The sequence below is a fragment of the Musca domestica genome, unplaced genomic scaffold (genome assembly GCF_030504385.1).
Source record: "Musca domestica strain aabys unplaced genomic scaffold, Musca_domestica.polishedcontigs.V.1.1 93, whole genome shotgun sequence".
NCBI lineage: Eukaryota > Metazoa > Arthropoda > Insecta > Diptera > Muscidae > Musca > Musca domestica.
The window spans coordinates 1,501,818-1,525,308 of record NW_026712442.1 but is presented as its reverse complement, the minus strand read 5'-3'; the positions used below and the strand labels follow the sequence as shown (position 1 = coordinate 1,525,308).

Genomic DNA, 23,491 nt, shown 5'->3' with positions numbered 1-23,491 from the left:
TGCTGAGTCTTGTTGGAATGTCCAAGGTCTGCGGCTAAATATACACCCTCCAGAATATTTTCGCGATCATATTTGGCATTTATTCTGATGCCACGGTCGATTAATACGAGCGGAGAGCGACCATCGGCTGTTGTGGCGGCCCACTCCATTACCATCGCCGGCGATTGAGTTCTGGTGGCCAACCGAAGGTGCACATTAAACTCTTTAGCTCTTTTGAGTCTATTTTCTTTCTGTTGCGGTGTGAGTTATTGAACTTTTTGGAATTTCAATGGCTTTACCCCGAGCCCATTTTTCAATATTTGCGAATGGAATATTGCTATATGTTTAGCTCACGAGCCATTTTTCGGCCACTGCGACGCAGTTTTGATCAAGTCGCTTCTTTACTTTTCGAACCATTTCTGCTGATGTTGCCGTTTTCTTCCGTTCACTTCCTTGACGTCGGGTTACGCTACCAGAATCACGGTAACGAGCGATGGTACGAGACACAAAAGATTTATTCATATTTAAATGCTAGAGTGCTCTAACGATAGCCACTTGTGGCTTTTTAGCCAAATATAAGTATAATTCCTTTGCGATAATAATCGTCATAAGAACGCTTTTAATTTACATAATATCTAAGCGTTGCCCAACCGCTAAGTAACAAAGTGTGTAAAGAGTGAAACGAAACCCCCAGAGAATAACCCATGTAGGTCCACGTATTCGTATAGCCCCCATATAACGGAACCCCCAGTATTCGGTATTTTCATGATTTTAGCGACATTATTTACTGGAAGTGTTTGAAGTTCGTAATGGATACTACAGTCTATGCCAGAAAATTGTCTGTGGAGGTCCACGTTTTATAACCCCCATGGTACCTCCCTATTTGGTATTTTAATGATTTTAGCTACATTATAAACTGATTTTTTTCAGGTTTCGCATTTGAATATTGTAATAGCTTGTGACAAAAGTTGCCTACGCAGGTCCACGTCGCACAGTGTCACGACCGCGGCCAAAAATGGTAAAAACCAAGTACATAAGAGCACAAATTTATTGATGAGAATTGATAGAAAACATTCCAGTTAGGAATAATATGAATATTGGTAGTGATACGTCAAGTAGTTTTGCCTGTACGAGGGTTCAAATCTGATAGTTTTTGGCAATCGGCATTTTTCTATTTTTTTCGGAAAATTTACACTTTTTTCATATGTTCAAAAATTTGAATATTAAAGTAACGGTTATAAAAAAAGTGTTTATTTTAGTTACTTGGGATGTCAAAAACTTGGCTTCACCTTTGTTTGGGTGTAAATAGTGATCATATGGTGTTTACAGTTACAAACACCTGTTGTACTTAGTTCATCTATTTTGTAAAGCAAATCTTGAAATTAGTGGAGTAGAAAAAAAAAGGTTAAAAAAGTTTTGTCTACATTTTTGTTGATTTTAGTTGTGAAAAGTATGTATTTTTAACCTATAAAAAAATTAGCTGCGGAAACCTGCGGTCCTAAGAGTTATTTGCTTTTTTTAGTGACCACCTCTTTAAAAAACTGTGACATATTTTTGGAATGGTTAGAAGTAAAGGATCAAAGTATGTCATATGTTCTGGCAAAACTTAAAGAATTTATTGAGGATCGAATTGGAAGGAAAATGACGGGCGAAGAACACATAAAGGTTAAAAATATTTGCTACAAATTGTCTTCTACGTGGAAAAAATACTATCGAAAGAGGGATAAAGTAGAAATGGTCTTAAAAGATTGGTTTCTTATGGATACGTTTAAATTTGATTCGGTACATTTGAAGATTATTTTTATTAAACCAATTATTTAAAAACTTTTAAATATTTAGGAACCTGATAAGTCTACATCAAGAGGTCGACCACGCATTAACTTTGAGGAAAGTTCATGTAGAACAAAAAGGCGACGTGTAGGTGAACTTGTTGCATCTACTTCGGCGGACATCATAACAACAGCTGCAAAAAGATTTTCGAATGTAAAGGAAACGGACATTATTTCAGTGGAAAAAGCATTGGCGCTCTACGTGGATATGGATTTATCAGTTAGACAGTATAACATGATGAGAAATGCTGTAAATGTTATACATAAAAATTGTTTCCCATCGTATTATGCTATAGCAGAAGCTAAGAAAAAATTGATTCCAGAAATATAGAAGTGACGGAAACATCAATGAATGTACCTCTACAAACACTTTTGGATAATACCGCGAAGAGCATTCTAACTAAACTACAAATTTGTCCGAAAAATAATATAACTTTAGATTGTAAATGGGGATTTGATGGCAGCAGTGGTCATAGCCTCTATAAACAAAAATTTCGAAACGAAGACGCAACAGATGAATTTATGTTCGTTTCTTCATTTGTGCCCTTGCGTATTTTAGATGATACAAACGAAAATGTCTTGTGGCAGAACGACAGGCACTCATCTTCAAGGCTATGTAGACCTATTAAAATACTTTTTACAAAGGAAAATTCACAGACTATAAATGAAGTCAAAGAAAACATAGAGAAAGAAATAGCAGATTTGGATGCTTGTGTATACATTGATAACAGTTATGAAATTATGATTTCTCATCGCATGAAACTAACAATGATTGACGGAGCTGTATTAAATGTATTGTATGGCAATAAAAGTTGTGCAACCTGTGTTTTATGTGGCGCCAAGCCTTCACAAATGAATGATGAATCTATATACCAAAGAGAAGTCAACGAAGAGTGTTATAGGAACGGTATATCTAGTTTACACGCCTGGATTAAGTTTTTTGAGTGCATTGTTCATATTGCATATAAACTACCTGTCAAGACATGGCGAATTGATAGTAGAAACACAATATTAGTGAATGAAAATAAAATCAGGATACGAAGAGCATTAAAAACAAATCTAGGTCTTCTTGTCGACAAAATAAAACCGGGCTACGGGACATCAAATGATGGAAATACAGCTCGACGTTTTTTTTCAAACATTGAAGTAGCGGCAGATATTACCGCGGTCGACAGAAGATTAATTTACAATTTTTCCCTCATTTTGCGGATTTTGTCTTGTGGGAGATTTATAAATATAAATTTATTTCATAAGCTTCTTCAAGATACATGACAACTTTACATCGACTTATACTCTTGGTATTACATGCCAGTCACGGTGCATAAAATTTTAGTTCATGGCATTGGATATGTAAGGTACAGTACATCCCCTCTTGGACTGCTTTCGGAAGAGGCTATCGAGTCATGCCATAAAATAATTAGGAGCAACCGTTTGAAACACACCCGAAAATGTGGTAGAGTCGAGTCAAATAGGGATTTAATTCAGTATTTGATACTACAATCGGACCCTGTAATATCCTTGAACAGTCATAATATATTGGCCCGAAATTATAACATGGAAGACATTAAATCATATATTTGTGAAGAAAATAACTTAAATATTCCGGAAATATGTTCAGAAGATGAATCTGATGATTGCAGTGAGGTATGTAGTGAATAGTGTAGTGAATAGTTCAAAGCTTATGTTATTAATAAAAATTAAATACGAATAAAACGTGTTTTATTGAAAAGAGGGTTTTGTAATATAAAATACTCTGAAACGTAAACCTACAGACAATTTTAATATTTCACTAAATAAGAAGTAAACTGCAAATATTCATTTAATATGGTTGAATACATACGATTTCATAGGCCAACAAATCGAAATTTTCAAGCCCCATTGTATGGGAGGTATACCAAATCATGGTCCGATCAATTCAATTTTTTGTCACTTGTTTTATAGCCCAAATTAGAAGTAAACTGCAGATTTTCGTCGAATTTGGGTTAATGCATTCGTTTTTATATCCCAAAAGAGAGAATTTTTCAAGACCCATTGTATGGGAGGTATACCAAATCATGGTCCGATCAATCCAATTTTTTGTCAACTGTTTTATAGGCCCAATTAGAAGTTACATGCCAATTTTCATCAAATTTGGTTGAATATTAACGATTTTATAGGCTAAAAGAGTGAAATTTGGAAGACCCTATATATGGGAGGTATACCGAATTTTGGTCCAATCTATCCAAATTTTTGTAATTTGCTTTTTAGCCCAATAATAAGCATCCGTACAAAATTTCATCCACCTACGACAACTCTTTCTATTTTTGGCCGCCGTTTGTATGAACTCGCGACATAGTGCGTCGTTGTATATACTCTAATATACGGCTACATTCGGTATTTTTTAGGATTTTAACAGAATTTTTAACGGATTTTTTCTATTTCTTTTTTTGTACGACTCTTTTATCCAGATTCTTTTATGTCTCTTACTGTTTTTATTTTCTTTTTTTTTTAAGCACACGGCCAAAATCGCCGAAACTATATGGTCCACAGTACGAAATCAAAAGCAAAATTAATACATAAACCATGTGCGCTGAAAGCTTCATACACACGCACACGATTTTGATGTCATGCATTTTGACCGTGTGCAGGTCAAACAAAAATTAGAACTGAACAATATGGCCTTACGAATGATAAATTGAAACATATATAAAAAAAACTCCAAAAGGCATTTTGTTCGAAAATATAAGTATTTTTAAATGTGGATTAACGTTTTGATCAGTTAGGGACAAGCACAGGAATTTATTTATAAGTTAAAACTAAACTTGTTATTAAAATGTTCACACCGCACTGGGGTTGGACAAGGGATCCAAAGCATCCCTGAAATTCTTCCGGTGTCTTTTTTCAGTACACTATAGCCGACTTGCCGACTTGCGTCGTCCCGATTTGCGTCGCTTTTCAAAAAACCAGAAAATTCGATTTGCGTCGTTGCAATTTCAAGTTGAGTCGGTCCGAGCTACATTGGGGACTACCATTTTTTTTTTGTATTTGCAGTGCCTGATATAGCATCTTTTCTGCCGTTTAGCATTTTTACAACTTCTGGCAACACTGATCGTCACCTGTACGTTAACAAATTTTCAAATTGCGTGAAATAAGGGGAACTCCCTTTTCTTTATGGTGCTATATGTACATACATATGTAAATTAATTTAATTTTTGTTATGTTTTTTTCTTAATTCATTGTTTTGTTATTTCTTTATAATAATTATAAACATTTTTTGAAGTAAATGGAATAAATAAAAATATGTACGAGGTTTGTGTATTTTTAATTGAAACAAAGGCACATTTATATAAAAAACTAACAAAACTTATATTTGTTTTTGAAAGAAATACAAGAACTCAAAAAATTATAATTTCAAAAAAAAGTATTTTCTTGGCAATTTAAAATTCAAAGAAGAAGTGATGTAAGTTTACAAGTACAAACATTGTAAAGTGTGCACCTACATTACCCCCTTCCTAGTGAAAACGATACAGATTTCTCTTTCGATTTGATAGGGGTGATTTCTTGACTTAAATCAATTTCTGAATTTTCAATTTCTGTAAATCCTGGTTTAAGTCGATCAATTGTGATGTTATCTGTCTTGCTTCCGATTTGAAGAGTAAAATATATTGGAAATCTCTTGATCACTCTGTAAGGTCCATGAAACTTTTGTTCAAGAGGTTTAAGTACACGATCATGGGGACATACATTCAATTCCTTGTTGATAAATATATTTGAACTGCTCTTATTTGAAGTTGTTGCTGGTTTAATTCTGGACATTAATGTTTGAAGATGTAATAGAAAATCATCTGAATCTAGAACGACATTACTTTCGGTGAACATTTGACCAGGAACATGAAGTGTTTCGCCATATACCATTTCGACTGGAGAACAAATAATAGTATCTTTTACCGAAGTTCTTAGCCAAGCAATACTAAAGGCAAAGACCTTGTCCATTGAGTTTTTTTCAAATTTAAATAATTTTTCATTCAACATTTTCAATTCCACATTTGGTTTGACAGTTTACTGTCCTAGCAGCTGTGTCGATGCGTCTACCTATATTCTTCTACCATGCTATGGAGTGTGGCCCTCTGTCTGTCTGTTGTTATCACCCCATCTTTCGAACGAATTTAGATAGGGGGCTAAAATTTTGCAAATATGTTTATTTTTGAGTCATGTAATTAATGTAATATTAATGAGTCATGTAAGTCCAAGTTTTCATATAGCCCCCATATAACGGTACCTCCAGATATTCGGTATTTTGATGATATTAGCGACATTATTCACCGGAATTGTTTCAAATTTGGTATTTGAAGTTCGAAATGGATACTACAGCCAAAGACAAAATTGTTTGGGATGACCTAATGGAAAATTGCATATGTCCAGGTCTTCCTATAGGCCCCATATATCAGTACCTCCCTATATTCGGTATTTTGACGATTTTAGATACAATACTCACAGAAATTGTTTGAGATGTCGTATTTGAAGTTCGTAAGAGATGCTACAGCCTGTGACAGAAAATTGTCTATGCAGGCCCAGGTCTTCGTATAGCTCCGATATAACGGTATCTCCCTATATACGGTATTTTGATGATTTTAGCTACATTATTCACCGTTTATTTCATATTTCGAATTTGAATATGGTAATGGCTTATAACAAACAATGCCTATGTAGGTCCACGTCGTATAGACCCCAATATAATGGCTATATTTGGTATTTTTATGATTTTAACGGATTTTAAAATTGTGTATTCTATTGAATTTGTAAACCTCAAGAGAATATTGGTTAGGAACGTAGATTTGAGGAAAATGAAATGTCAAACTGGGGACTCATTCAGTCGGAAATTGTAGCAGAAACATAAACAAAACTAAATAAACATCTAATTATTATTCTAAACGTTGGAAATACAAATTCCAAATAACAGCTTATTTGAGTGGAAAATATTGCCAAGATCTTTACAATACCAAAATTGAGCTGAGTTTTCACACGGGGCTATTATAGATGTTATATATCATATAGGTTTTTAACACTCAACTAAAAGCTTATGGCTTAAAAATTAGATAGACTATTCAAAATATCTAAAACCGACGGTTGGCGAACATCTGTTATAATTTTTGCCATGAATATTTATTTCTATTTAGAAATTGCTATGGAGTCATTATTTATAATAAAATTGTGCCGCTTACAGAAGTTAGATGTTTGACTTATAATTCTTTGAACAATATGCATTAAAGACTAAAATACGGGCCGGCAACGCGGACCGTTCTGATTCATGGTAATGTTCTGATTTATGGTAGAATTACAAGGTAGTCTATCAGGCCAGATGTTGGTAACTTGATACGTCAATAAAATTTTTGTAATTTGAGCTCGTTCTATATATACATAAAGTAAAAAAAGATCGTAAACAATTATTAATAAAATTACAACTATCAATTTAATATTAAACAAGTAAAAAAGCTGTAAGTTCGGCCGGGCCGAACTTTTAATACCCTCCACCATTTGGTACTAATTTGGCAATTTCCAAAAAAAAAATAAAATAAATAAATAAATAAAATAAAAAAATCCTTTAAAATTCTGTTAAAATCTTAAAAATACCGAATGTCTATACCACGACGTATACCTGCATAGGCAACTTTTGTCATAAGTTATTACAACATTTAAATGCGAAACTTGAAGAAAAATTTGTTTATAATGTAGCTAAAATCATAAAAATACCGAATATAGGGGGTACCGTTATATGGGGGCTATACGAAGACGTGGACCTGCACAGACAATTTTCTGGCATGGGCTGAAGTATCCATTACGAACTTCAAATGCGAAATTTAAAACAATCCCGGTAAATAATGTCGCTAAAATCATCAAAATACTGAATATCGGGGGGTACGGTATATGGGGCCTATACGAAGACGTGGACCTACATGGTCCATTTTCTGTTTTCTGCTGCAGTATCTATTACGAACTTCAAATACCAAATTTGGAACGGTTCCGTTAAATAATGTCGCTAAAATCATCAAAATACCGAATATCGGGGGAGGTACGGTATATGGGGGCTATAGGAAGACGTGGACCTACATGGCTCATTTTTTGACTTAGGATGTAGTATCCATTACGAACTTCAAATACCAAATTTGGAACGGTTCCGTTAAATAATGTCGCTAAAATCATCAAAATACCGAATATCGGGGGGTACCGTTATATGGGGGCTATACGAAGACGTGGACCTGCACAGATAATTTTCTGTCTTAGGCTGTAGTATCCATTTTGAACTTCAAATGCTAAATTTGAAACATTTCCGGTGAATAATGTCGCTAAAATCATCAAAATACCGAATATCGAGAGTTACCGTTATATGGGGGCTATATGAAAACTTGGACCTACATAACCCATTTACGAACTTAACCTGCCTACTGGCAAAATATACATGTGTGCAAAATTTTAGCCTTCTATCTCAATTTGTTCGAAAGATAGCGTGATTACAACAGACAGACAGACAGACAGACAGACAGACAGACAGACGGACAGACAGACAGACAGACAGACACACAGACAGACAGACGGACATGGCTAAATCGTCTTAGAATTTTACGCTGATCAAGAATATATATACTTTGTTGGGTCTGACGTGAGTATTTCGAGGAGTTACAAACGGAATGACAAAATTAATATACCCTCCATAGTATGGTGGAGGGTATAAAAAAAAAAAAAACAAATATGAGGTGTTGCACGGTTTGTAAACGAACGTATATTAGAGGACAAGCTAAGTCCAATATATCCCACGATAAAATGATACAGGTAGGCGCATCAACACAGCTGCTGGTACAATGAGCTGTAAAAAATTTTTGGAATTCTAAATTTGGAATGAAAAATTATTTAAATGAGTCAAATTTCTGGAAAATTATATATCATACCAACCTCTGAACGGCATCGTATAAGAAAATCTTGTAAAATTCATTTATTTTTGGAGATATTTTTAAATATTTTTAACACATCCATTGGCATCTACCTGAAGCATCTATTCTTCTACCATCATATCTGTCTTAAGTTAAGATTTGCATGGATGCATTCATGAGTGCTCTCATGAGTCACACCCATACAAACAAACCCATTTTTATACCCTTCCGTTTGTAACACCTCGAAATATACATTTTACACCCCACAAAGTATATATATTCTTGATCAGCATAAAAATCTATGTCGATTATCGATGTCGCTCCGACTGTGGAAATCGCTCTAGCTTCCGAAAGAAAGTAGGTTGATAAAATTTTACTCAAATGTGTATTATGTCTGCAAGACTTTTGGTATTGAAAATGGACCACGTAGCTCCACGTCTTTGTATAGCCCCCATATAACGGTACCCCCCGATATCCGGTATTTTGATGATTTTAGCGACATTATTTACCGGAATTGTTTTAAATTTGGTATTTGCAGTTCGTAATGGATACTACATTCTAAGACAGAAAATGAGCCATGTATCCACGTCTTCGTATAGCCCCCATTTAACGGTACCTCCCGATATTGGGTATTTTGATGATTTTAGAGACATTATTTACCGGAATTGTTTCAAATTTCGCATCTGAAAATTGACAGAAAATTGTCTGTGCAGATCCACGTCTTCGTATAGCCCCTATATAACGGTACCCTCGATATTCGGTATTTTGATGATTTTAGCGACATTATTTATCGGAACTATTTCAAATTTGGTATTTGAATTTCGTAATGGATACTACAGCCTATAACAGAAAATGAGCTATGTTGGTCCACGTCATCGTATAGCTCCCATATAACTTCTGACACAATAGTCCAACGGATTGGTATCGGGAGATTTTGATGGACATTGTGCACTAGAAATGAAGCGAGGAACCTCATTTTGTAACCACTCTTGGGTGGCCCGTGCTGAGTCCGATGGTGCTGAGTCTTGTTGGAATGTCCAAGGTCTGCGGCTAAATATACACCCTCCAGAATATTTTCGCGATCATATTTGGCATTTATTCTGATGCCACGGTCGATTAATACGAGCGGAGAGCGACCATCGGCTGTTGTGGCGGCCCACGCCATTACCATGGCCGGCGATTGAGTTCTGGTGGCCAACCGAAGGTGCACATTCAACTCTTTAGCTCTTTTGAGTCTATTTTCTTTCTGTTGCGGTGTGAGTTATTGAACTTTTTGGAATTTCAATGGCTTTACCCCGAGCCCATTTTTCAATATTTGCGAATGGAATATTGCGATATGTTTAGCTCACGAGCCATTTTTCGGCCACTGCGACGCAGTTTTGATCAAGTCGCTTCTTTACTTTTCGAACCATTTCTGCTGATGTTGCCGTTTTCTTCCGTTCACTTCCTTGACGTCGGGTTACGCTACCAGAATCACGGTAACGAGCGATGGTACGAGACACAAAAGATTTATTCATATTTAAATGCTAGAGTGCTCTAACGATAGCCACTTGTGGCTTTTTAGCCAAATATAAGTATAATTCCTTTGCGATAATAATCGTCATAAGAACGCTTTTAATTTACATAATATCTAAGCGTTGCCCAACCGCTAAGTAACAAAGTGTGTAAAGAGTGAAACGAAACCCCCAGAGAATAACCCATGTAGGTCCACGTATTCGTATAGCCCCCATATAACGGAACCCCCGGTATTCGGTATTTTCATGATTTTAGCGACATTATTTACTGGAAGTGTTTGAAGTTCGTAATGGATACTACAGTCTATGCCAGAAAATTGTCTGTGGAGGTCCACGTTTTATAACCCCCATGGTACCTCCCTATTTGGTATTTTAATGATTTTAGCTACATTATAAACTGATTTTTTTCAGGTTTCGCATTTGAATATTGTAATAGCTTGTGACAAAAGTTGCCTACGCAGGTCCACGTCGTTGTATATACTCTAATATACGGCTACATTCGGTATTTTTTAGGATTTTAACAGAATTTTTAACGGATTTTTTCTATTTCTTTTTTTGTACGACTCTTTTATCCAGATTCTTTTATGTCTCTTACTGTTTTTATTTTCTTTTTTTTTTAAGCACACGGCCAAATCGCCGAAACTATATGGTCCACAGTACGAAATCAAAAGCAAAATTAATACATAAACCATGTGCGCTGAAAGCTTCATACACACGCACACAATTTTGATGTCATGCATTTTGACCGTGTGCAGGTCAAACAAAAATTAGAACTGTACAATATGGCCTTACGAATGATAAATTGAAACATATATAAAAAAACTCCAAAAGGCATTTTGTTCGAAAATATAAGTATTTTTAAATGTGGATTAACGTTTTAATCAGTTAGGGACAAGCACAGGAATTTATTTATGTTAAAACTAAACTTGTTATTAAAATGTTCACACCGCACTGGGGTTGGACAAGGGATCCAAAGCATCCCTGAAAATCTTCCGGTGTCTTTTTTCAGTACACTATAGCCGACTTGCGTCGTCCCGATTTGCGTCGTCCCAATTTGCGTCGCTTTTCAAAAAACCAGAAAATTCGATTTGCGTCGTTGCAATTTCAAGTTGCGTCGGTCCGAGCTACATTGTGGACTACCATTTTTTTTTTGTATTTGCAGTGCCTGATATAGCATCTTTTCTGCCGTTTAGCATTTTTACAACTTCTGGTAACACTGATCTCACCTGTACGTTAACAAATTTTCAAATTGCGTGAAATAAGGGGAACTCCCTTTTCTTTATGGTGCTATATGTACATACATATGTAAATTAATTTAATTTTTGTTATGTTTTTTCTTAATTCATTGTTTTGTTATTTCTTTATAATAATTATAAACATTTTTTGAAGTAAATGGAATAAATAAAATATGTACGAGGTTTGTGTATTTTTAATTGAAACAAAGGCACATTTATATAAAAAACTAACAAAACTTATATTTGTTTTTTGAAAGAAATACAAGAACTCAAAAAATTATAATTTCAAAAAAAAGTATTTCTTGGCAATTTAAAATTCAAAGAAGAAGTGATGTAAGTTTACAAGTACAAACATTGTAAAGTGTGCACCTACATTACCCCCTTCCTAGTGAAAACGATACAGATTTCTCTTTCGATTTGATAGGGGTGATTTCTTGACTTAAATCAATTTCTGAATTTTCAATTTCTGTAAATGCTGGTTTAAGTCGATCAATTGTGATGTTATCTGTCTTGCTTCCGATTTGAAGAGTAAAATATATTGGAAATCTCTTGATCACTCTGTAAGGTCCATGAAACTTTTGTTCAAGAGGTTTAAGTACACGATCATGGGGACATACATTCAATTCCTTGTTGATAAATATATTTGAACTGCTCTTATTTGAAGTTGTTGCTGGTTTAATTCTGGACATTAATGTTTGAAGATGTAATAGAAAATCATCTGAATCTAGAACGACATTACTTTCGGTGAACATTTGACCAGGAACATGAAGTGTTGCGCCATATACCATTTCGACTGGAGAACAAATAATAGTATCTTTTACCGAAGTTCTTAGCCCAAGCAATACTAAAGGCAAAGACCTTGTCCATTGAGTTTTGTTGTGGCATATCAATGCGGATTTAAGAGTTCTGTAAGGACGTTCAACTAATCCATTCGATTGTGGATGATAAGACGTTGAATGTTTTAATCGAGTTCCCAATAACTTTAATAGATTCCCTGTGAACAATATCGGGAGAACCAAAACGAGATACCTAGCCATTTAAGAAACTTTGGGACACAGTTTCAGGTGTAATATTCGGCATTGGTATTGCTTCCATCCATCGGGTAAGTCGATCAATCAAATCAATCTACTTTAATGGATAATTCAGCAGCACTAACGGGATGAAATAACAACACTGCATTTGATAAGCTTGACTTACATTGCGAAAATGATTTTTCCGCTTCCTTAGTCCAAATAACAGGTCGTTTATAATTTTTCACCACATTCTTGAGAAGTTGGTTTAGTGGGGCTTGTTCTGTCTCTGCATTAGGTAAAAACCGTCTATAAAAGTTTACCATTCCGAGAAAGCATCGTAAGTCCTTTATAGTCGAAGGCTTAGGGATACTTTTAATTTCGTCAACTATGCTTCGGATGGGTTGCATTCCAGTTGATGATATTCGGAAACCAAGGAAATCAATTTCACTATTACCGAAAGAACATTTACCGTGATTGACGACAATGCCATATTTTTGAAACCTCTCAAAAACAATCTTTAGATGCTCCAAATGTTCAGCAGCCGATTTTGAAAATATAAGGACATCGTCAATTCGTGTAAACCAAATGGAGTAGTGATAGCATCTTTCATCTTTCACCAATGTTGTTATGCCTAGTGACGGATATTTAGAAATTTTCGCTGAAACTTGCAGATCAGTTTTGCCATCAATTAATGCTTTACGCTTAAGATCAGGAAGAAGATGAAAATGTTTTAAAAAATCAGAACCAATAATGGGTTTTGTAACATCTGCTATAATAAAGGTCCAAGAAAAATTTCTCCGTAATCCAAAATCTATATGCATAATTTTCTGACTGAAAGTACGAATTGAAGAACCATTAGCAGCAAAAGTTTTAATACCACAGTCTGACGTTTTTGAAGTCTTGAAACTCGGAGGATTTACAGACACATCGGCACCGGTTACAATTAAAAAATCTCTGTTGGAAAGCTTATCTTTAACAAAAAGGCGACACGAGATACCACTGTCATCTGGAATTGTCGCAACTTCCGAGTGGTCCTCTAGTTTTTTGAGAAAGAGCATGGGGACACAATGGCACATTTATAAAAAATTAACAAAACTTATATTTGGTTTTTGAAAGAAATACAAGAACTCAAAAAATTATAATTTAAAAAAAAAAGTATTTTCTTGGCAATTTAAAATTCAAAGAAGAAGTGATGAAAGTTTACAAGTACAAACATTGTAAAGTGTGCACCTACAAATGTATTCATACTTGTTTTTTTTTATCAAAAACTAGCTGAACCCGGCGCGCTTCGCTACCCCTTTTGATTTTATATGCATTCAAAATTTTATTTACGAATATATGTTGGTTAAAAAAAAAAAAATAAAAATTAAAAAATAATTATTGCACTACTTTAATGCGTAAATAACCAAAACCATTAGCAAAACAGGAACATGACATACATACACGAAGGGTTTGTCCTTCGGATTTATTTATTTCATAGCAAATACCAAGCGTGCAGTAAACTACAATCTTTTGAAGTTAAGTGGCATTTCTATTGCAATTAGTGAATTCGAGATAGCAACATACTTCGCCGTAATAATCGTATTTCAAATCAATTGTTGTGTTGTTTTTTAGTGTTAGACTAAGGCGTTGTGGGTCAATGGTTCTTATTAAAATCATATCCCAATCTGATCCGATTTAAATATAATTTAAAAAAAATACTTTTACACAAACTCCGCCACTCCTTTCATATTTCATTGAAATTAGTGCGTCAAATATGTGAAATCGGCCGATAATATATACATGGGAGCTATATCCAAATCTTAACTAATTTCCAATTAATTTGTCACATTTATTATTGTAACCAAATTCCGCCACACATTCTGAATTTCATTGGTATCGGTCGTATATATCATGTTTGGTGCATAACATGTATGAAATCGGCCGAAATATATATATGTTAGCTATATCCAAACCTCAACTGATTTCAATATAATTTGGCAATTTTTTCTGGTGCCAGATTTTGTCTCTCTCGCTTTGGGTGCATCAAATATGTGAAATCGGCAGAGTATATATATGGGAGCTATAATCAAATCTGAGCGTATTTGAATATAATTTGTCAAACTTATTTTTGTACCAAATTTAGCCACTCATGCCGAATTTCATTGGAATCGGAAATGCGTATCGTGTTTTGTGCATCAAATATGTGAAATTGGCGGAAAATATATATGGGAGCTATATCCAAATCTGAGCCGATTTTAATATAATTTGACAAATGTATATTTGTTTTAATTTCCGCTACACATTCCAAATTTCATTGAAATTAGAGATACATAGCGGTACAAATCGGTCGAAAATATGTATGGGAGCTATATCCAAATCTGAACCGATTTCAATTTAATTTGACAAATTCATTTTGGCTCCCAATTCCGTTACTTATTTTAAATTTCATTACAATTGGAAATACATATCGTGTTTGGTCCACCAAATATATGAAATCGGCCGAAAATGTATATGGGAGCTATATCCAAATCTGAACCGATTTCAATATAATTTGACAAATTTATTTTCGGATTAAATCCCGTCACACATTCCAAATTTTATTAGAATCGAACATTCATATTGCGTTTGAGGCATCAAATGAACAAAATCGGTCGAAAATATATATGGGAGCTATATCCAAATCTGAACCGATTACAATATAATTTTGCTAACTTATTTTTGTTCCAAATTCCGTTACGTATTCCAAATGTGGAGACCGTATATTCAACCAATCAATACATATGTGCATATAAAATCTAAATTTTTGGGAGGTACCTCCGATTCTGATGCTATATCTCCAGTTCCAAGTGGAAATTCAAAAATGTATATAGCCTATGTTACTTTCAGTATATATGGAAATTTTCAGGAAAATCTATTCAGCGGTTTTCGAGTCCATAAATTACAAACAAACAAACATACAAACATTTTCCTCTTTTATAGATATAGATATAAATTTTTTTACTTTGTTTTGAATATTTTCCCCAGTAAAATAAATTTCAGCTCATTTTGTATAAGTATAGAAAAAGGTGATTTAATTTGCGTCGCGATTCTCCGGTCCCCATTAACGACGCAAGTCGGGGCTCTAGTGTATTGTGTTCATCACATTACGCCTCAATTACAGAAATAATCGAAACTCCCGACATTGTGTAAAAATTAACAAAATTAACTTTCATTCACAGAAGAAACTCTATTAAACAGAATATATTTCACAATTTCCACTTTTACAGCGTTTTCTAATCATGTGGTTTGTTTTGATTCGTCATTTATTCGCTCTTTTAATCCTCTAATGTTGTCATATTTAAACTGAATAATGAGATTTTCGTAGTTCACCCATTCGATCGGAATCTGACGAACTAAAACAAAACGGATCGATTTTAAATTACGGCTCCAACCATTTCGATTCGATTTTGTGACATGTCCGGCTGTTTATGCAAGTATCATTGAAAAATGAGATGGCAAATATCAATATATAAGACATTTGTGTTAGTTACTACGCTTATAACTCAAGAACCGCTAATATGATTTAACGATTCAGACAAATTCGTAATTTTCTCTTGGCGGAAAAGGATAAAATCCAAAAAAAAAAAAAAAAACATTTATTTTGACTTTTCAGATGTGCAATTGTAGTGTTTTATATTGTATGATTTTTTCCATTTTTACTTACTATTTTCGAATGTACATTTGTAGTGCTTTTTTCTTGATTTCTTATATGTTGTGTAATCTTTTTGGGGAGTATAAAGCGACAATGGACAATTCTTTAATTTATAGATTTTATGTATTTATTATTACTAAACGAATAATATAATTTCAGAAGAGGATAAGCTATGAACAAAAAAAAAGAACAATATTTTGTTATGTACGAACGGGTTTTTTCAATTTGATTAACTTTATTTAAGTGTCTTGTTTCATGAGAACTGAAATTGCAGGATACTTACATTGAAGTGTAGTACCGAATTACGTGTTGGCGAAACTAAATCGAGAAAAGTTTTTCAATCGTGCCGAATATCAAAATCAAACAGTACATTCTATTGTCAAACTTCGTAAGGACCTTGAAACATTGGCTGTAAATGTACCAGCAAACAAGTTGAAGATTTTTTCCTCTTCAATTTGTATTTCTTTTTTGTCAATTTTATATAATGCACGATTTGTTTTCAGTTTGGGGTATCATATTGAATTTAATCAAAATAAAGAATATTTTCACAATATAAAAGAAAGAAATGTAATTTACTACGCTTATAACTCAAGAACGGTTTGACGGATTTAAACAATTCATACAATTTCGGATTCGCGAGAAAATATGGCAATTTCATATACTATATTGAAGTGTTCATTTTTTATTGTTTAGAATTCTAAATGAATAATACAAAAAATGAAATGAGTGCGCAATACGGTATTAAATAGCGATCTTTACTTGCCGGCAACGCCGACCGGGCCAGCTTGTTATCCATATAACAGCTTGAACAGAATTTGTTATTTACGATCTCTTTTACATTTTTAATTTAAACATTGGAATTTACAATCATACGTTTCATAAAATTCGGATAAACTGCTGTATCCAGTGGAAAAATATATATTTTTACTTTGGAACAAAATTATAAACTACAATGTGTAGATGTTCGTTACAAAAAACCTTGTGTAGTTCAGCAATTACTTTATTCCATTCGAGGCCATCGATACCACATCCTATACGAGGTATAGCCAAATTTTCAACATTGTTAGATTTCTAAAATATAAAAATTAACAAGATAATATCAATATATTCAATTTGAATGTTTACCATGTGTTCTCGCATTGCCTCCAGTGAACTTCTTAATGTATCATAAGTCGGTTTGTCCCAACTTTGTTTTTTGGTTACCAAGTAGTATATGAATCTCTGATTATCTTTGAGTACAGCGACCCCGCCACTTTGTACTCCCTGCGATAGTAGTTCATCAACTTGTCCATAGATTTGCTTAAATTTCACTGCAATTCCGGCGCCCATACCAAAATCAGCTGCCACACAATGGGCTAACGAATGTGACTCTGGGGCACTGAAGAGGTCGCCATCAACTTCTGTTAACATAAACTTTGTTTTCGACATATATCTAGAGTTGCAAAGTAGACTGGGTAGTGGTTGATATTGGATGCTTGCTGTAGAAAAAATAAAAAAAATTGACACTAAAATTCAATTTTGGTGTTGTTGAGAAAATTTTACATCTATCTTAATTTTTTGATATTTTATAATAACATCCTGAATACTTTCGTATTTGAACGTTTTCGTTTTAGTCTGGTTTTATGACAATTTGAAAAGATTTTGTTATATTCCAATAAGCGTTGATATGCCAGTACTTTCACGACGATTATTTTATACAAATTTAGAGTTCTGTTCTGTAAATGTTAATATCTACTGGAAAATATGGCTTAAATCATGATGCAATGAAACTTATTTAGAACACGGCTACTCATCAATTCTCATTTTTATTTATAAGGCTTAACATATCACATTTCGTTGTGTTTGTGTGTGTATAATTTTGAATTATATAGAAATTGTTTACAAAATATTCAAATTCTTAGGAACTTCAAAGATTGTATGTACAGCTTTTACCCATTTTGTGACGAAATTACTTTTTAAAGATATAAATAACATAACATGTAAAAGAAACATTGGCCTTTCATTAAGTTTTTAATATTACAATCCATTCATGTAGGTTTCTATTCTTACAAATTTCTCAAAAATATTCCTATTTACTATATAAAAAACTGCCGATTCTTCACTACATAGAAATATCTAGCAAAATTATTTGTGAAAAAACTGTGTGATTTTAACATAAACTGCTTTTTACGATGATCAAACTAGATGATGAAATATTATAATATTATTTCTCAACAAAATGCTTGATATATTTGCATCTTGTTGATTATTATGCCTGTACTGATTGCCTCTACTGACTGCATTTTATAACTTCATTTATAATACTTTAGTGTGATACTATTAATTGGCTTGGAGGCCGAGGTATTAAAAATGGATTAAATAAAAAAGAAAGAAAATTAAGAAGGTGCATGACTTTACCTATGTTCACAATTTTTTTCCAAATTATTCGTTTGACATCTCATTGTCTAAATTTATAATTACAAATCCATGGTAATGGTTCCCATCTATGATTTCCATATATAAACAAAAATTTTGACAAAGAGATGATGTCAAATGTATAATTTTGAGAAAAAAAAAATTGTAAGCATTCGAGTTTGTAGTTTCTTCATTTCGCCTTGAGGCTATTACATTATTAATAGTTTTGTGAATCCACAAGGATATTGTTCACAATTTTATTTTTTTTTTTTTCGAAAACTAGTTACCGCTAAATTTTTAAGATTCAAATAAATGGTCTTTTCCAGAATTGCAAGAATGTAATAGTTTTTACTACGATAACCGAATTTCCCTTTATGATATCGACAAAAATTGCAAAAAAGTAGTTGCTTGCAGGTTCTGCAACAGACCAATATTGGACAATTCACATTTTTTTCAATAAAGAATAAGATAAAAATATTTCGGTAACGTCCATACAATTTCATTTAACATCCAATTATTTAAAAGGTTTTGACCTTTGGTTAACTTAAATGGAGTTACGGTCCATGTGTAATTGGGTAATGAGGCCGTTCAAAATGTTTTATTTTGACAATCAATAGAATTGTCAGAATAAAGACCTATCATTACAATAATTGCTGACCTTCGTGGGAATCAATGTTTTTATTTTTGCATTTCACATTTCTCCTTTGTAAATGTATTCACTTCACATTTTCATAGAACTGTGATTGAGTTCCTCATAAGAAATAATGGGGTGTTGTAACAATAGAAATAGGACGTCTTTCGTGTTGATATCTACATATAATTGACAATGGACCGAATCCCTAATTGTGACGTCTTTACAAAGGATCACGCATTTTAAAAGATTTAACACAACAGGTACACAGGTAAGGAATACTTTTGTCCATTGTATCGATAACACTGCTAGATGAATACCTGTCCATAATGAGGAGGCTTACATCGATATTTAACGTATGTTTGAAAAGGTATAAAAATCAATGCGCAGGTCTCATTCTCAAATGTACAAAACCGTCAAATGATAAGAATTAAGAGAGAGCAAGCAAAACAAATTGCCTATGTACATTCATTTAATGAGAAAAATGCGAATATAATTCCATGTGAATATTTTGGTGAGTTTTTCCATTTGTCGTATTTTCTTTGAGCACAACACAGTATCAGCTCGTCGTTGTTAGCAGTAGTTCATGGCAGTTCATTTGAAATAGCTGATCAAAACAGCACGCACGGAGTCGTCATTTAAAAACCTTTATATTTAGTAGTTTGTTATCTGTTTACGGCGAATACACTATAAATTCCATATCGCAATTATTAGTGTTGTACCTACCAAGGAGGTCCAAATAGCCATAAGAATTTGTTAGATTAGCATTGCTTACGTAAATTGTTCAACGTCAACGACTCCTTGTTGTAAAGCAATAATCTTGTTTCGTTCGCGTTCTTTAATAATCGCAACAGATTCCGAAAACTCAACATTTATGAAAAAATTGAATCAATTATTAATTTTTTTAACATAAAAATAGAAACTGAGAAGAATAACAAACGTCCAACACAAGTGCAAAAATAAAAGGTGACATCTATTTGTTCGACTGCATCAGCTGACGGCTGGTCAAAGACAGGAGAGAATAGATTTGCCAGCAGTTAAATCCACCACTATCAGAGAGATGGCATTTTCAAAAATATTCACCAAACTAATGATTGCAAAATCTGGCAGCCGTGGTGTCCAAACTAGATTACTTTTAAAGCGCTTTGACAACCAGCAACGTTTTTATGCCGTTATATGCTGCACTCATATAAAGCGTTCACCGGTGTTAGATCAACAAAGGAAGAAATGGGGTAAGTTTTATGAAAAATGTGCACAAAACGAGAAAAATTGTTTTGCAGATTTCAGAAAACTTAAATACAGTAGACTCTTTCACTACCCAACATACCAAAATGTCTTGAGATTAATATTATAATCTTAAACTTGAAAAAATTTCTAAAATATAAAAATTAACAAGATAATATCAATATATTCAATTTTGAATGTTTACCATGTGTTCTCGCATTGCCTCCAGTGAACTTCTTAATGTATCATAAGTCGGTTTGTCCCAACTTTGTTTTTGGTTACCAAATAGTATATGAATCTCCGATTATCTTTGAGTACAGCGACCCCGCCACTTTGTACTCCCTGCGATAGTAGTTCATCAACTTGTCCATAGATTTGCTTAAATTTCACTGCAATTCCGGCGCCCATACCAAAATCAGCTGCCACACAATGGGCTAACGAATGTGACTCTGGGGCACTGAAGAGGTCGCCATCAACTTCTGTTAACATAAACTTTGTTTTCGACATATATCTAGAGTTGCAAAGTAGACTGGGTAGTGGTTGATATTGGATGCTTGCTGTAGAAAAAATAAAAAAATTGACACTAAAATTCAATTTTGGTGTTGTTGAGAAAATTTTACATCTATCTTAATTTTTTGATATTTTATAATAACATCCTGAATACTTTCGTATTTGAACGTTTTCGTTTTAGTCTGGTTTTATGACAATTTGAAAAGATTTTGTTATATTCTAATAAGCGTTGATATGCCAGTACTTTCACGACGATTATTTTATACAAATTTAGAGTTCTGTTCTGTAAATGTTAATATCTACTGGAAAATATGGCTTAAATCATGATGCAATGAAACTTATTTAGAACACGGCTACTCATCAATTCTCATTTTTATTTATAAGGCTTAACATATCACATTTCGTTGTGTTGTGTGTGTATAATTTTGAATTATATAGAAATTGTTTACAAAATATTCAAATTCTTAGGAACTTCAAAGATTGTATGTACAGCTTTTACCCATTTTGTGACGAAATTACTTTTTAAAGATATAAATAACATAACATGTAAAAGAAACATTGGCCTTTCATTAAGTTTTTAATATTACAATCCATTCATGTAGGTTTCTATTCTTACAAATTTCTCAAAAATATTCCTATTTACTATATAAAAAACTGCCGATTCTTCACTACATAGAAATATCTAGCAAAATTATTTGTGAAAAAACTGTGTGATTTTAACATAAACTGCTTTTTACGATGATCAAACTAGATGATGAAATATTATAATATTATTTCTCAACAAAATGCTTGATATATTTGCATCTTGTTGATTATTATGCCTGTACTGATTGCCTCTACTGACTGCATTTTATAACTTCATTTATAATACTTTAGTGTGATACTATTAATTGGCTTGGAGGCCGAGGTATTAAAAATGGATTAAATAAAAAAGAAAGAAAATTAAGAAGGTGCATGACTTTACCTATGTTCACAATTTTTTTCCAAATTATTCGTTTGACATCTCATTGTCTAAATTTATAATTACAAATCCATGGTAATGGTTCCCATCTATGATTTCCATATATAAACAAAAATTTTGACAAAGAGATGATGTCAAATGTATAATTTTGAGAAAAAAAAAATTGTAAGCATTCGAGTTTGTAGTTTCTTCATTTCGCCTTGAGGCTATTACATTATTAATAGTTTTGTGAATCCACAAGGATATTGTTCACAATTTTATTTTTTTTTTTTTTTCGAAAACTAGTTACCGCTAAATTTTTAAGATTCAAATAAATGGTCTTTTCCAGAATTGCAAGAATGTAATAGTTTTTACTACGATAACCGAATTTCCCTTTATGATATCGACAAAAATTGCAAAAAAGTAGTTGCTTGCAGGTTCTGCAACAGACCAATATTGGACAATTCACATTTTTTTCAATAAAGAATAAGATAAAAATATTTCGGTAACGTCCATACAATTTCATTTAACATCCAATTATTTAAAAGGTTTTGACCTTTGGTTAACTTAAATGGAGTTACGGTCCATGTGTAATTGGGTAATGAGGCCGTTCAAAATGTTTTATTTTGACAATCAATAGAATTGTCAGAATAAAGACCTATCATTACAATAATTGCTGACCTTCGTGGGAATCAATGTTTTTATTTTTGCATTTCACATTTCTCCTTTGTAAATGTCTTCACTTCACATTTTCATAGAACTGTGATTGAGTTCCTCATAAGAAATAATGGGGTGTTGTAACAATAGAAATAGGACGTCTTTCGTGTTGATATCTACATATAATTGACAATGGACCCTAATTGTGACGTCTTCACAAAGGATCACGCATTTTAAAAGATTTAACACAACAGGTACACAGGTAAGGAATACTTTTGTCCATTGTATCGATAACACTGCTAGATGAATACCTGTCCATAATGAGGAGGCTTACATCGATATTTAACGTATGTTTGAAAAGGTATAAAAATCAATGCGCAGGTCTCATTCTCAAATGTACAAAACCGTCAAATGATAAGAATTAAGAGAGAGCAAGCAAAACAAATTGCCTATGTACATTCATTTAATGAGAAAAATGCGAATATAATTCCATGTGAATATTTTGGGGAGTTTTTCCATTTGTCGTATTTTCTTTGAGCACAACACAGTATCAGCTCGTCGTTGTTAGCAGTAGTTCATGGCAGTTCATTTGAAATAGCTGATCAAAACAGCACGCACGGAGTCGTCATTTAAAAACCTTTATATTTAGTAGTTTGTTATCTGTTTACGGCGAATACACTATAAATTCCATATCGCAATTATTAGTGTTGTACCTACCAAGGAGGTCCAAATAGCCATAAGAATTTGTTAGATTAGCATTGCTTACGTAAATTGTTCAACGTCAACGACTCCTTGTTGTAAAGCAATAATCTTGTTTCGTTCGCGTTCTTTAATAATCGCAACAGATTCCGAAAACTCAACATTTATGAAAAAATTGAATCAATTATTAATTTTTTTAACATAAAAATAGAAACTGAGAAGAATAACAAACGTCCAACACAAGTGCAAAAATAAAAGGTGACATCTATTTGTTCGACTGCATCAGCT

The 23,491-nt window shown here is 33.2% G+C and overlaps 2 protein-coding genes and 1 pseudogene across 6 annotated transcripts; 1 reads left to right on the top strand and 2 right to left on the bottom strand.

Moving 5' to 3' along the window:
* Nucleotides 1–1,242: 1,242 nt before the first annotated feature.
* On the top strand, nt 1,243–2,139 carry LOC131807022 (uncharacterized). Its single transcript, XM_059132043.1, has 3 exons — nt 1,243–1,429; nt 1,502–1,761; nt 1,819–2,139. Coding segments are annotated over exons 1-3 (582 nt in total). The 5' UTR covers nt 1,243–1,428.
* A 14,661-nt stretch (nt 2,140–16,800) lies between these two features.
* On the bottom strand, nt 16,801–20,626 carry LOC101890164 (ADP-ribose glycohydrolase OARD1). 5 transcript variants are annotated; one of them, XM_059132053.1, is made up of 3 exons: nt 20,603–20,626; nt 17,274–17,626; nt 16,801–17,219 (listed from the first exon to the last, which is right to left on the bottom strand). In XM_059132053.1, exons 2-3 carry the CDS (start codon nt 17,574–17,576, stop codon nt 17,073–17,075), a joined length of 450 nt encoding a protein of 149 aa, XP_058988036.1. In that variant the 5' UTR covers nt 17,577–17,626; nt 20,603–20,626; the 3' UTR covers nt 16,801–17,072. The 5 variants fall into 5 exon arrangements, with proteins under 5 accessions (XP_058988036.1, XP_058988034.1, XP_058988032.1 ...); XM_059132051.1 differs by lacking the exon at nt 20,603–20,626 and adding an exon at nt 19,900–20,238; XM_059132049.1 differs by lacking the exon at nt 20,603–20,626 and adding an exon at nt 19,949–20,238 and having other exon boundaries at nt 17,274–17,653.
* On the bottom strand, nt 20,530–23,412 carry LOC131807021 (ADP-ribose glycohydrolase OARD1-like; annotated as a pseudogene).
* Between the last annotated feature and the right edge of the window lie 79 nt (nt 23,413–23,491).

Excerpts from the sequence above, each read along its gene's own strand:
- LOC131807022 (XM_059132043.1), top strand. Across the intron at positions 1,762-1,818 it reads ATACGTTTAAATTTGATTCG|GAACCTGATAAGTCTACATC; the intron begins GTACATTTGAAG and ends TTAAATATTTAG.
- LOC101890164 (XM_059132049.1), bottom strand. The coding sequence starts at position 20,045 with ATGTTGAGTTTTCGGAATCTGTTGCGATTATTAAAGAACGCGAACGAA. Across the intron at positions 17,654-19,948 it reads GTTGACGTTGAACAATTTAC|TGTCAATTTTTTTTATTTTT; the intron begins GTAAGCAATGCT and ends ATTGAATTTTAG. Across the intron at positions 17,220-17,273 it reads AGGCAATGCGAGAACACATG|AAATCTAACAATGTTGAAAA; the intron begins GTAAACATTCAA and ends TTTATATTTTAG.